Raw genomic sequence first — 13,976 nt, forward strand, 5'->3', positions numbered from 1 at the left:
GTACGCGAGGAGGCCGAGGTAGTCCAGGATGTCATCGCGCGCCTCCTTGCTCGAGATGTCATCTTGGCCGATATGCGGCTCCTCGTCTAGGCGTGGTCATCCTCCTGCTCGCCCGCGGGGACCAAAATGGATCGCCTTCGTCCGAGGTTGGGACGCCGGTGGGAGATGCTTCGAAGAAGGGGGGAGATGTAGCGGTATTATATATGTTTTTAATTGCTTTCAAAAATAATATTTTTTAATTAATATTAAATAAAAGAAAATTCCAGATGAAATTGTCGTTGACAAATTCAACTCTTCTTTTCTTCAACAGGGTAAATCAACTCTTGACTTGGCCAATGAAGCTAACCGAAAGGCGCCGCAGCTCCGAATCCATGGAGTGCCGGATCTCCTCTGGCCTCAAGGGAAGAACATATGCTCCACTCCACCGCCGCAGCACAATGGGCAACCCCCGTGTATATACAACTCCAGAGTCCAGACGGCAATCAATCAAGTGGAGCAAAGAACATGGACGCGCTCTTGGAGCAGCTCTCCGCCGTGGCCGACACGGCTCTCGACGGCCGTGGCTTCGACCCGGCGCAGCTCGCCGGCGTCCTGGCGCTCTTCGAGGGCCACGCGCACGCGTCGTGGGCGGCGGCCGAGGCGGAGCACGAGGCGGTGGCCCGCGACACCGAGGCGGCCGTGGTGACCGCTCAGGACCACCTGACCGGCGTGATGGACGCGGCCGTGGGCAGGTACCGCGGCTCGTCCGGCCAGGCCGACGCGCTGTCCGCGGTGACGGCGGCGATGGAGGTGGCATTCAAGGCGACGTCCGGGACACATCGCTGATCGGTTATCCCCGAAGGCTGGTGGGATGGTAGGCCGAGCAGGAACGTGCGAAAGATTGACGCGCCCACGCGGCGCGACATCGATCGATCAATGTAAATTCTCGAAGAACATATAGTAGGACACCAGCTTGTAATGCTAGTAATTCGTGACGAGCTCGGTTCGTTCATGGCCGCATCGGCATGTGGTTGATTCCCAGTGGTAGCAACCTGAAGTCCTGAACTGATGCCAAGAATCGGTAGACGTGCCCACGAAACCCTTGGAGCGCGCTGATGCACACGCTACAGTGAAACGCCAAGGACGCAGCAAAACCCGCAGCCTTGCCGTTTCCGGCGCAGCAGAGCGCCGTGCCACTCCGACGGCCGCTCCCCCCATCCGCACTCCCCTTCCGTTTCCTCCACCCCACCCCCAGATTCCCAATTTCCCAAACCCCGCCCCCAAAATTTCGAATCACGCGCCTCCCCTCCCCGCTCGCCCCCCCGCGCCGCCGATGCCGTCCTCCAACCGCCCCTCGCCGCGCGCCGCGACGGAGGACGACGGCGCCGACAGCCCGGCCGCCGACGGCCTGCGCGCCACCCCGCCCCGCCCCAACAAGCGCTCCTCCCGCGCCAAGTCCAGCAGCCGCCGCCGCCGCCGCTCGCCCAACCCTAACCCTAGGCCGCGCCCGGACTACTACGGCACGGAGCCCTCCCGCAAGAGCGAGCGCAAGCGCAAGCCGCGCTCCTTCCCGGACGCCGCGCTGCTCTCGCGGGCGCTCCTCCCGCGCGCCTCCCCGTCCCGCGCCGCCGGGGGCGCCGTCCAGCTCTGGACCGACGCCGACGAGCTCGCGCTGCTCTCGGGCGCGGTCGCCTTCCGCGCGGGCAGCGGCCGGGCCCCGCGCCTCCCGGACACGGGCCCGCTCTTCGAGTCCATCCGCGACTCCCTCTCGCCCCACATCGACCAGTCCAAGGTCTACTACAAGCTCAAGCGCCTCAAGAGCAAGTTCTGCAACACCGCGCTCTCCGCCACCAGCACCGCCCACGACCGCAGGGTCAGGGAACTCTCCGCCGCCATCTGGGCCGCCGACCTCGCCCCCCCTCCACCTCCACCTCCAGCTCTAGCTCTGGAGGAGGCCCACCACGCCGAGGACGACGACGACGACGACCCTGAAGACGACGACGAGGGCTACGCTCCCACCAACGTGGCCGTGGGGCCGCGGATGCCCTTGGTCAGCGACCTGCTAGGCGAGTACTGGAAGAGGAACGCCCGCAGCCTGTCCGGCGTGTCGCTGGAGAAGGGTCTGGCGCTGGTCGGCGCCGACGAGGGCAGGGTGGTCGAGGCCAAATGGAGGCGCCAGCTCGACGCCGAGATGCGCTCCCAGGTGCGCCGCCACGACCTCGCAAAGGAGGTCTTCGCCCTGCTCATCGACACCGTCAAAGGCCTCGGGCCTTAAACCGGGGGTACAGGTCCCGCAATCCTCTGCCCTCTGTAAAATTGCATTCTGCAGTTTTTACTTGCCTTGAACTAATATCTCAGTTTCGTTTCCTGCTCGTCGTCGTCAGTTTAATACTGGATTAAGCTACTTGTGTGTTGTTCAAACTTAATTGCCGAATTGGCATGTTGTTTTAAGTACTCGTATATCGGGATTTATAGTTCCGAAAACAACATCCTTGTCTGGTTATGCACAATTCTGGATTCTTTATCATCCTTCCCTGGGGGTTATATAATGGCTAAAGAACCTATTTTCTGCTAAGTGATCATTGCAGTAACAAGTTTTGCCGTATTCTTGATAAGCTAGCGTAGGTGTTTGGATCTCTAAACATTAAAGCCGCTAGACGATATTCTGTTAAGTTAGTATGGTGTGTTCACTATTGTGATTCAGCAGCTCTCCAGAGTTGATATCTTGCATGCCTGCTTTACCCTACTTAGCAAAGTACAACTGTAGTGGCCATTTGGTTTCCTCCATTCCTATCTCTAGCATCAGTATTAAGTCTACTTCCGTTTCTGTGAGCATCAAGTCTGCACATTTTCTGGAAATCCTGATGCATTATTGTAAGTACTGATGGGAAGTTCCTACACAATGATGCTTGGTCTGTAGAATGATGAGTGGTTCCTTGAGAGTTCAGCTTACCTTTGGCCCAATTAGGTTTATACTTATACCACCTTTTCATCGTTAGTTTAGCATCGTGTTGAATTACAGCGCAATAATTCCCAGTCTAAAAAAGAAATATTAGCACAATATAATTCCAGTAAAAAAAGTTAGAACACAATAATCTACTAATACAGATGCAGGTGGGTCACCATTAGGGTACCATCTACCCTCTTCGGTTAAAAAAACTGAACTAACTCTTTCAGTGACATCATCAGTGTTGGAAAGTTAGTTCATTTTTTTCTGAACCAGAGAGGGTAGAGGGTACCCTAATGGTGAGTTGTTGACCCAATTGCATCTTTATCTACCAATACAGTTCAGTCTATTTGCAATGTAGAATACTGTCGGTTTGATTTCCTTCCCATCTGAGCTGCACCTTTATATCCTGGGTCTAGGAGATCATTGCATTAGCACCTTTTGCTGTAGTCTTGATGCGCTAGGTTAGGCATTTGATCAACTTAAATCAATCCGTAAATCTTGTCGGAATTATATATATTGTGTTAAACTATTGGGATTTAGGTTTTCAAAATAACCCAACTTCTACTCAGTGATCATTACATTAGGAAGTTTTGGCATATTCTTGATGACCTAGGTTAGGTGTTTGGATTTGTAAACATTGAAGCTAGTGCATGGTGTGTTCACTATTGTAATTCAGCTCTCCAAAGCGATAGCTTGCATGGCTGCTTTTACTCTAATTAGCAAAGCAGAACTATATTTGTAATTTTGGTTTATTCCAGTCCTATCTCTACTTCTGTAGCATCAGTATTGAGTAGCCCACTTTCTGTGCAAGCACTAAGTTTACATGTTTTCTCAAAATCCTGATGCACTAATCTAAGTAAAGATGGGAAGGTTCGTACACTAATGCTGGTCTATAGAAAGGTGAGCTGTTCTTTCTGGAGTTGACCTTACCTTTGGCCTTATTAGGTTAGATCATCTTCGTAATTTAGCATCATTTTAAGCTTTAACACAGTAATGTGGTAGTTCAATTTATTCTCCCTGCGATGTAGAACTGTACTAGTGGTTTGATTTCTTTCCCATCCAAACTATATATTCACATCCTAGTTCTTGGAGACCATTGTATTAGAACATTTTGGTCCAGTCTTGGTGCGCTAGTTAGGCATTTGTATCAGTTTAAAACAGTTTGTGTAAATCTTGTTGCAAATATACATGCTGTGCTAAAGTATGAGGATTTAGCTTTTCAAAATAATGATAAGCTAGTTGTGTTTATTCTACTTCCAAGTAGAACCGTGTTTACTTGCAAAGTTGAACAAAAAGGAAATATTGAAAGAAGTTAAAATGGAGTTGATCTCAATGTATCACTCTTCAAATGTTGCTTATGGTAGTAAATATTGTCAGAATTATGCAAATTGTGTTGAAGTATTGCGATTCAGATTTTCAAACTAATGGTGTGCTGGCTGTGTTTACTTTGCAAAGTAGAATCGCGTTTGCAGTTTTGTTACCTTGGTAGGTTGAACAAAAATGAAGTATTTGAAACAAGTTAAACTGGAGTTGATGTCAATGTATCACTTTATAAAAAAAATAGTCGTGGTAGTATGAGCGAATGCAATCCTTCATGCTGCAAGATTTCCTTTCCGAGGCAATATAAATTGTCTTAGAATGTTACCCTTTTTGGACAACACACATGGAATTGCTCAGTGAAAGAAAATTATCTGTCCACCTAGTGAAGAGAGCCCAACAATTGTATTTATGCCAGAAAACCAACTAAGCTGATGCTGATCAGTTCATGGTCTTTTATGCACTTTTTGCGTCCCCTACTGTCCTACTATTTGGCTTATGTTTAGAGTTCTAAATTTTTACAAGATAGTGTTGCATTGGTTGCTATGACTATTGGATTTAGATAAAATGTTTAGATGTTATATGGATTAACGGTAGTATGGTGCGTTTACAATTGTGAAGCCAGAAGTTAGTATGGTGTGTTTACAATTGTTATTCAGCTCTCCAAAGCGACAGCTTGCATGCCCGCTTTACTCTAATTAGTAAAGTAGAACTATATTTGTAATTTTGGTTCATTCCAATCCTATCTCTAGCATCAGTATTGAGAAGTCCACTTCCTTTTCTGCATGCACTAAGCTTGCATATTTTCTCAAAATCCCAATGCACTAGTTTAAGTGAAGATTTTGGTTTATTACAGTCCTATCTCCAAGCCACATAATAGGGACGCATAAAGCTCATACAAGAGCATTAAGCATCAGTTTAGTTGGTTTCTGGCATAAATACAAATGCTGGGTTGTTTTGACTAGGTTGGCAAATAATTTTCTTTCCCATAGCAGTGACATGTGTCTTATATTGTCCAAAAAAGTACAACATTTTAAGACATTACATTGCCTCGGCAAGGAAATTTTGCAAACATCCGCTCATACTACCACAAGCAACATTTGGAGAGTGATACATTCATATCAATTCCATTTGAACTTGTTTCAGTACTTCCTTTTTGTTCAACTTACCATTAAGGGCCAAACAAACAGCAAACACGGTTCTACTTTGCAAGTAGAATAAACACGACTAGTTTATCATTATGTTGGAATGCTAAATTCTACGAATTTAACACAATACGTATATTTGCAACAAGATTTACACGAACTGTTTTAAACTGATCCAAATGCTTCGACTACTGCACCAAGACTGAACCAAAATGTTTTAATGCAATGGTCTCCAAGAACTAGGATGCGAATGTATAGCTTGGATGTGAAAGAAATCAAAGCACCTGCACAGTTCTACATTGCAAGTAGAATAAACTGGACTATCACATTATTATGTTAAAGCTTAAGGTTATGCTAAATAACGATGAAAAGATGATCTAACCTAAAAATGCCAAAGGTAAGCTGAACTGCAGAAAGAACTGCTCACCTTTGACTTTTCTACAAAACAACATCAGTATATGAACCTTCCCATCTTTACTTCGATTGGTGCATCAGAATTTTGAAAAACATGAAAACTTAGTGCTTGCAGAAAAGAAAGTAGACTACTAAATACTGATGCTAGGTTTGGAGTTTTAAATTTTTGCAAAACTAGTGCTTCAGCTATTGCCGTTTGAAGAGAAAATTGACTACTGGATATATATCTAATGGTTAGATGTAATATGGATTGATCAAGTATTCATGTCTTATGTGTTGGAGATGCATTATTTGTACACATCAGCGTGTCAGTTCAAGAAAATTATTCACACCACAAGTTTATGGTGTTCAGTGACATCAATAGCAAGGATTGCCTGAATCTATCATGCTGTTTCAGTGCGGAGCCGCAAGGTCATAAGTGGTTTCTTCTTTAGGTATCGGGCGAATCTGCTTCGCCTGAGGTTTCCTCGAAACATTCATGGACCCAAGGCACTACCTTTTTTGTGCCTTGCATGATTATCTCGGTGGGTCGCTTTTAGTCTAACCTAGATGCAGTCCTACCTTAGCTACTCAAGTTTGAATGCATACCACATAGGATGGTTATCTACCATTTAGTCCCTTTTCGTGGTGGATCACGAAAGTCCATATCCCTACTGTGTCTCTTTTACAGCCAGTCATGTAAACCCATTTAGTTGTCACCACATGTAATCCATCTTGTGGGATGTTACCTTGTTTCTTACGCATGAACCACCATCATTGCAAGATTTGCCATGCAGAGTGTTGCCTCCTGAGATCACCTGCAACGCTTTGCTTTTCCTTCTTGTCATACATGTCAGCTTTGTTGTGTGAACTCTTGTAGTGACCAATCTTTCTTGTTTTGTCATGATATTAGTATGTGGATGTGAATGGGATCTGTGGAGTTAGTTCACGTTTATTCATCACGAAGTGCGTTTCTGTTTCACCTGTACGCACAAGCTTAGCACACGTCTTTTATGTGTTCCATGTTGCAACTCTGAATACACACTATAGGGGTTAGTCCTTTTGTAAGTTATAGCCAAATGAAACTGTACTAAGAGAATCAAAATTCTAGTTAGTACAATAATAATATTGTACGTGGTAAAGGCTATGATGTCGGTTATTGAAATGATTGTGTTAATTGAAAATTGACATGCATATGTGCTTGTTGGTTGTATTTTTTATTTGGAAGCACCCCATAAAGTTCTAACACAAGTTCCTCAAAAGCCTAAATACACCAAAAGAACATAGCGACCACAATTTTTAAATACAGCAATTGTATTATGACTTCGTGTGTCTTCGTAGCCCTCATGCAAATCAAAACTAACCAATCTGAGTAGAGAGGAGAGGACCCACTAGCCAATGCCAGCCACAATAAATCCTTTGGTGGGTAGCATTTTACCATGGTTTCTCCTCATGCTCTGTGACATCATGATCACAGTTGGGACACATATCCTACTTCATAACGTGGCCAATCTGCTTGTGTGTCAATGCTCCCCAGTCCCCACTAATTTGGGCTTTATAACCCATCCACATGATTAACATGGGTTATAGGCCAGATTTCTCCGCCTGAAGTTTGGGGCTCGAAGTCAAGTGGGCCCATGGGCTGGACCCACAAGTCCATTCCATTTTTTGCTTTTATGTGATACTGTGTTGAGTTTCACATGGGCCACTTTGCTTCCTAGCCTCTTACCGTAAGCTTTGTTTAGCCTTAAATTATTGGCCTTACAAATCAACATTGCACGTTTTAGTATTTTGATTGCATACACTGATACGCCCATAGGAGCCTGACACACTAGTGACATCTAGGCTCTCTGGCATTCTAAGTCTAGTGCCAAGTCGAGGACATGTTTGGAAGGTTTTAGGAATCCTTTGAGAATTTGGCTTGTTGAAGAAGTTGGTGACAGGGTATTTCGATTTAGTGTAAAGGGGTGCCAACTGCCAAGTCATGAATTATATTTGATAGTGGGATATTAGATCTGCAATCTGCATACTTATAGTGGCAAATCATTACCTTTTCCTAAATTTAATAGTGGCCATGGGCTGCATGCACCTTGGTTGGAAAGTAAATCCCGGAAATTCATAAATGTAATACATATGCATTATGCCTGTACTATTACACACCTCTAACATCTGAGTCAACTTTGCCTACGCCTAGAAAATGTCCAAAATGATAGCATTGAACCATGTACTACACCTATTTGTCATTTCTGGACCGTGGTTCTTGGTGTGGGGAGGAGGGGGAGGCAGGTTTGATAAATGATTCTTTTTTGCAAATGCATACCAAATTACATGTAATATATCCATGATTTCTATCTGTTGTTTTGTGGAAATTTGCATCACATGTTTATCTTCTAAGTCATGGATGGTATAAAGCTTTCAATTGCTACTTTCATTATTTAACAAAATGCATAAGAAAAAGGCAGCAGTTTGATTTTTTTTGCAATGTATAGCAAAGTACATGTAAAATATCCATGATTTCATTCTGTTGTTTCTTGGAATATTGCACCACCATGTTCATGTTGTAATTCATGAATGATATAAAGCTTTCAAGTGCTACCTTTATTATTTACAAGATGAATGAGGAAGAAAAATCAACAATCCCCTTAGAAAACAACGGGAAATTAAGAGTTATCATACTACACCTGCATCTAAATACTCTTGCATTTCTTACCAAAAGTTTTTCTCCAATACATTGCAACTTCACAATTTGTGAGGTATCATTTCCCAATTATGCTTATTTTGACCCACACATTCCTACTTTGTGGCTTCAATTGCAAGATAAATGGAATGTATTTTGGCCACATCAAATCTTATAATATGATGCTATGTATGCGGTATGGTAAAAGTTGCATGGAGTTTCAAACAGAAGAAGAAAGTATAATTAAGTAACAAATTATAATCTGTCACGTGGTTGTGCTCTTTGTCTGGCATCTGGAATAGAACTGGATAGATCTGTAGGGGATATAGACCTCAGATAATGTAGGAGGATGGATATGTCAGACAAGAATAGCAGAGAGTGAATTACTTAGAATAGTTTTTCGGTGCAAATGTTCGACTTGCCTCCAGGTCTCTTGGATTATCATGTTTATACACATGGGCATTAATGTTCGAAGTAAAAAACCTGAACTGAACTTTTGACTGGGAGCCTATGGTACATAAACTTCAACGTTTTTATTGGGATGTAGCCAAGAAAATGTGAATAGTTATCCTGTTCAATTTCTCTTGATTTTCGTGCAGTTCCTGGTTTGTTCTTTCTAAGTGAATTATAGAATGGCAAATCTTTTTAAAATGCACCTACCGGGATGTATGGTCTACAAATGAATACTGGTTACAACAGCATCAGAGTTCATCGGGTGGGGTCAACGACGAATACAATGGAACCTGTTTTTTTTACTAACTCTCTAGCTGCCAAACAAAGAATACTTAATCCAAGCAAAAAAACAGGTTAGCCCTTGCTGTGGCGCTCAGAGCAGAGGGCACAGCATGCAGCGGGCGCAGCAACCAGGCGTAATCAGCATGCAGCGAGCAGCTAGGACCAACCAGGAGCACCATCAGAGCGGCCAGGGAAGCACGGCTGCAGGAGGCTAGTAACGGCTGACCACATGAGGCTGGTGGAAGGCTGGGGTGGAGCTTCAACGGGTGCCGGGAAGCTGGTAGGTGGCTGGAGTCAGCTGAGCTCTGGCAGGTTACGGGCTTACGGCTGCTGGCAAGCTAGGATGGAGCTATAGACAGCAGGTCTTGGCGTCCGACTGCAGGGGCGGGTAGAGTTGGAGCCGGAACCAGTGGGCAATGGGCATGATGTAGCAAGCGTGTGGAGGCGGGTGTGGTTTGGGTAATTGATCTGGTGACCAGCTTGCTTTGATCTGGATGGGGGTTAACTCGATCAGGATATATTGATCTCATGTGAGAATTCAAGATGTAACCGAGGAAAAAACCCACTGCGCGTGTTGGGAGGAGCAGGCTTTGCGTGTACGCTGAAAAACCCTAGGCCATCACCGTGTGAGAAAATATGCAACTTGTGTTTCCATGAGGCCATAGGCCGATATGTGGGCACGCACGAGTGATAAATATGCAGAAAACCCTTTATACGACAGATATAATACTCCGTACATGGAAAGTAAAAACAGAAATATCTTCTACTGGGATATTTTGCCTGGACAGTTCGATACTCAATAAAAACTATTTTCTCCTCTAAGCAATTGCCTCATTGTACTCAATACTAACTATTTTATCCTCTCTTCTTAGAATGATAGAGGTGTTTTCCCTGTAAATATCTTCTTGTAAAATGTCTAGCCTTGATAGAATCTTACAAGCTATTTTTTCTTGCTGCATATGGTGTTTGGCTTTAGAAGTACTAGTCAAAAGTAGTGACCCAATATGGTATAGACCAACACGTGGCGAATATGTGTATGTCTGACAGTTGGGGGTAATGAACAGATGCTGCTACAATAATACTATTTGCGTCTTTTTGGTGTTATTTCCCAAATTGTTATGTGTACATCATTTCATTGTGAGACATATTGCCTTAGAAACTTGTCCTATCTATCCCATGAAAATAGGCCCAAGTTGTACTTTTGCAGTTTTTGTTTGTAGCAAACTGCTTCTAAAGCTATTTCCTTTTTGCAGGTGCTGTTCGGTGGAGTATATAGCTGGATACGTAGGTACAATGTCTATTTTGCAGGCTGATCAACCATCCCGTACTTGGTTGCTGACCACAAGGCCTTAACACGGCGTCTACTGTGTCAATTCATCCCTAATTAAGTGGAACTAGCTATTACTTTTGCAAGATGCTTAGGTGTGGACTTTGGAGACAATTATTTTGCTAGTCTGCTCGGCCTTATGTTCTAGATATGCTAAGGAAGCTAGGTGCACGACAATGACAGCTTTCAGCATTCATTTTCTGTAAATCGTTTGCTAACTATCGCCTATGATGCTAGATGTGTTTGAGATGCCAGGATGCAACATGTCAGTATGTCCAGAGTCGTGATATTGCATCAGCTCATGGCACTTTATTCTGCTGGAGATGTATGGTTTGACTCACACTGAAAGTGTTGTTGCATGAGAGTTACTCCACCAGTTCAGCGTGCTGCTTAAATCGTTTAAGCACAAGATGTATTTTGCTCTCGGGGGCTTGTCATTGGTGATAGAATAGCTTTCATGTCAGGATTGTCATGGTGGATTGTGTGTTTTACCTTGGATTACTTCAGAGTTGCATCTGAGTGCATATATGCATCTTGTTTTCCATCTTGGTGCTGCCCTCCTTGCGGATGCATTTTATCAACCTAGCTCCGTTTTTTCTTCCAGTGAATGAAGTACAGACTAATCACGGTAGAAATATTCCTAATCAAGTTTGTTCAGACTTTTGACAATGACAGCTATCAGCTTCAGTCTTGATGTTATGCTCTCTGTAAATCATTTGTTAACTATTGCCATGATGCCAATGTGACATGTATTTCTGCTTGATTTTCAACCGTCTGGACTTGTGATGTTGCACGGGCTCATGATACCTTACATATATGATTTGACTTACATTGGAAATGTTTGCATCAGAGTTCACTCTATCCATTCAACACATTGCTAACTTTTCAGGCGCAAGATGTATTATCTTAGCAGCCTGTCATTGGTGGTATAATAGCTGTCATGTGAGGACTGGTACTGGAGGATTGTGTTTTGCCTTCTTTTTTTTTTTTGAGAAAGTGTTTTGCCTTCTTGAGTTATGGGATTGGTGGATTATCTCTGGACTACTATTTCCTCAGAGTAGCACCTGAGTGCAAAGATGCATCCCTTCCTGCAACTTGGTGCTCCTTGGGGATGCATTGCACCAACCTGGCGCTGGTTCGCCACCAGTAAAGCAACTACAAACTTATCATGACAAAAAATATTCCTAATCAAGTTTGTTCAGACTTTCGAAATGCTACCTTTGCTGTTTCCATTATGCACATGTTGCTGAACACTTGCAATGCTACACTGAGAAGTCAGACTGACTGGTACTCCCTATCCATTATGGCCATTGTCACATATATTATTGTGCATCTAAAGTCGCATAATCAGAGACCATATTCCTTTTGAGGACCAATGGTGGATAACTAGATGTGCACCGAAGGAGGCAGCAGCTGGTCCACGGCCACTAGCTGCCCCGCCAGGCCGTTACTGGCGCATGTTGTCAGGTGGGATCCCCACAGCGATCAGTGTCTGAACATAACATAACATAAACCTTTGCTGTGTACTACCTGGCCACTTCATCTTAGAACCAGCCGGTAGAATATGACTTGGTTACTTGTTTCGTGCGATGCACGATGAGTTTCATGCAAATTTGATTGATCAACCACTATATTCTAGTTGATCTTATTCAGTATAGTACAATACTGTATACATCAACTTGTGCAGCGCATTTTCATTACATAATGGATGATAATCTCTTTCCGGCCACACGACCTAAATATATTTGGAAATTGTGTCTCGTGGCTCAGATAAAGAGCAAAGGGCTACCAAAATAAGAGGAAAACAACTGGGTCTTAGTGGTCTGTGTCCTATACTCTAATGCGCCATGTTAATCATCATGAATTACGCGGAAAACTCGCGGTGTCTGCCATCGATGTATACGTCCACTACTACAAGGCAATGCAAGCTAGAGTGGTACTTGTGTGTTGTCGGTCACTTCTACACACTTGACCACGTCGCCACGTTCCTTCCACGTAAGTATGTTCTTATAGATATGCATATGCTTTTGTGATCCGCAGGGTCGATTGATCCGGCCGCCAATGGGCACCTGATCAGTGGCCAGTGTACGTGTGACTACTGACCCTTTTTTTGTTTGACAAACTTGTGACTACTGACTACCCATCCCATTATCGGATCTGGTGTGGATACTATTCTTGGAAAAATTAACAAGGAAGATAGTTGGATGGAAGAATCATCGTGAGTACTGACTAGTGTCACTAGCTAGCCAGTGCATTTCCTCCTGTTAAACTGTTAATATGACAAACAACTTGCAAAATCTCTTATTAGAAGAAATTAAACTTTACCAATTCGTCAGTCAGGCCCCTATTGGCCGGCCAGTTGAGTACCAACATGTTGCTAGGCAGCTGTCGGAGAACATATCTAGTGATACAATCTTTTCAGTAACAACGGTGTGAGGGTGTCCAACTAGATGATCATCAACAGGATACGAATACTGGGGGAGAACATATTCTCATGCATGTGAGGCCATCGAGCCGACGATGTTTATCTCTTCAAACTAGTTGCTAGAGATATCATGGCCAAACTAACACTAGAAATGAGTGTTTTCGGCTGAAAGGAGATGTTTGGGCCCCTTGGTCTTTTCTCTATGAAAATGACACTCCTTCCCATACCGTATTCTGAGGATTTTTTTTTTGATATGAATCATCGTATAACTTTTCAAACAATATATTTATGAAAAAACCATAAAAGATTATAGTAAGGCATGGAAAGTTATAAGGAAGCATATTATAAAATTTCAATCAAATAGGAGATTACATCAACTCAAATTTGTACGAATAATTGTTTCTCCTTTCCTTTCAAGTTCTGATTTCTTTTTCAGAATTCCGTCTCTTATTTTCCTCAGTAAGTAATTCAAATTTTGTTTTGGGATTCTTATGGCACTGCGGATCAATGCAGTGTCAATCTCCTTTTTTATTCTAGATTTTTCATGAGCATATACACCATATTTCGATGTTAGTATCACAATATTACTTACATAATCCCTCCGTTTTAATAAGGTGTATAAATTTAGTCAAAAGTCAATGCCTCCTAAGTTTGAACAATGTTATAGATAAAAATAGGAATATTAATGGTACCAAATCGATATTGATAGATTCACCGTAAAATGTATTTTGATAATATATATTTGTTCAATATTGTAGATGTTGATATTTTCTTCTATATTGGTCAAACTAGTAATCTTTGGCTTTTACTAAATTTATAAATCTTATTTATTTAAATGGAGGTAGTATATGTTATCCCGTAAGTGCCTTTATAGGTCGCACCGAACATGTGTTCCGAATTAATTAGCCGATACCAAAAGTCGAAAACTCGAAGCCGTGCGAGGCATATACAACTTTAGGATAACATTATTTAGAATGTACGTTTTGTAGTGTTATCTTGTAAATATGCTTTTTGTGCATGATTATTGC

The 13,976-nt window shown here is 43.2% G+C and overlaps 2 protein-coding genes across 3 annotated transcripts; both read left to right on the plus strand.

Moving 5' to 3' along the window:
- Positions 1-504: 504 nt before the first annotated feature.
- On the plus strand, positions 505-825 carry LOC124680391. Its single transcript, XM_047215459.1, has one exon. It carries the CDS (start codon positions 505-507, stop codon positions 823-825), a length of 321 nt encoding a protein of 106 aa, XP_047071415.1.
- A 487-nt stretch (positions 826-1,312) lies between these two features.
- LOC124680392 (STOREKEEPER protein-like) lies at positions 1,313-10,899 on the plus strand. 2 transcript variants are annotated; one of them, XM_047215461.1, is made up of 2 exons: positions 1,313-2,267; positions 10,450-10,899. In XM_047215461.1, the coding sequence occupies exon 1, from the start codon at positions 1,313-1,315 to the stop codon at positions 2,252-2,254; it is 942 nt and encodes a 313-aa protein (XP_047071417.1). In that variant the 3' UTR covers positions 2,255-2,267; positions 10,450-10,899. The 2 variants fall into 2 exon arrangements, with proteins under 2 accessions (XP_047071417.1, XP_047071416.1); XM_047215460.1 differs by having other exon boundaries at positions 1,313-2,261.
- The last annotated feature ends 3,077 nt before the right edge of the window (positions 10,900-13,976 follow it).

The sequence above is a fragment of the Lolium rigidum genome, unplaced genomic scaffold (genome assembly GCF_022539505.1).
Source record: "Lolium rigidum isolate FL_2022 unplaced genomic scaffold, APGP_CSIRO_Lrig_0.1 contig_15050_1, whole genome shotgun sequence".
NCBI classification, from domain to species: Eukaryota; Viridiplantae; Streptophyta; class Magnoliopsida; order Poales; family Poaceae; genus Lolium; species Lolium rigidum.

Excerpts from the sequence above, each read along its gene's own strand:
- LOC124680392 (XM_047215461.1), top strand. The coding sequence starts at position 1,313 with ATGCCGTCCTCCAACCGCCCCTCGCCGCGCGCCGCGACGGAGGACGAC.
- LOC124680391 (XM_047215459.1), top strand. The coding sequence starts at position 505 with ATGGACGCGCTCTTGGAGCAGCTCTCCGCCGTGGCCGACACGGCTCTC.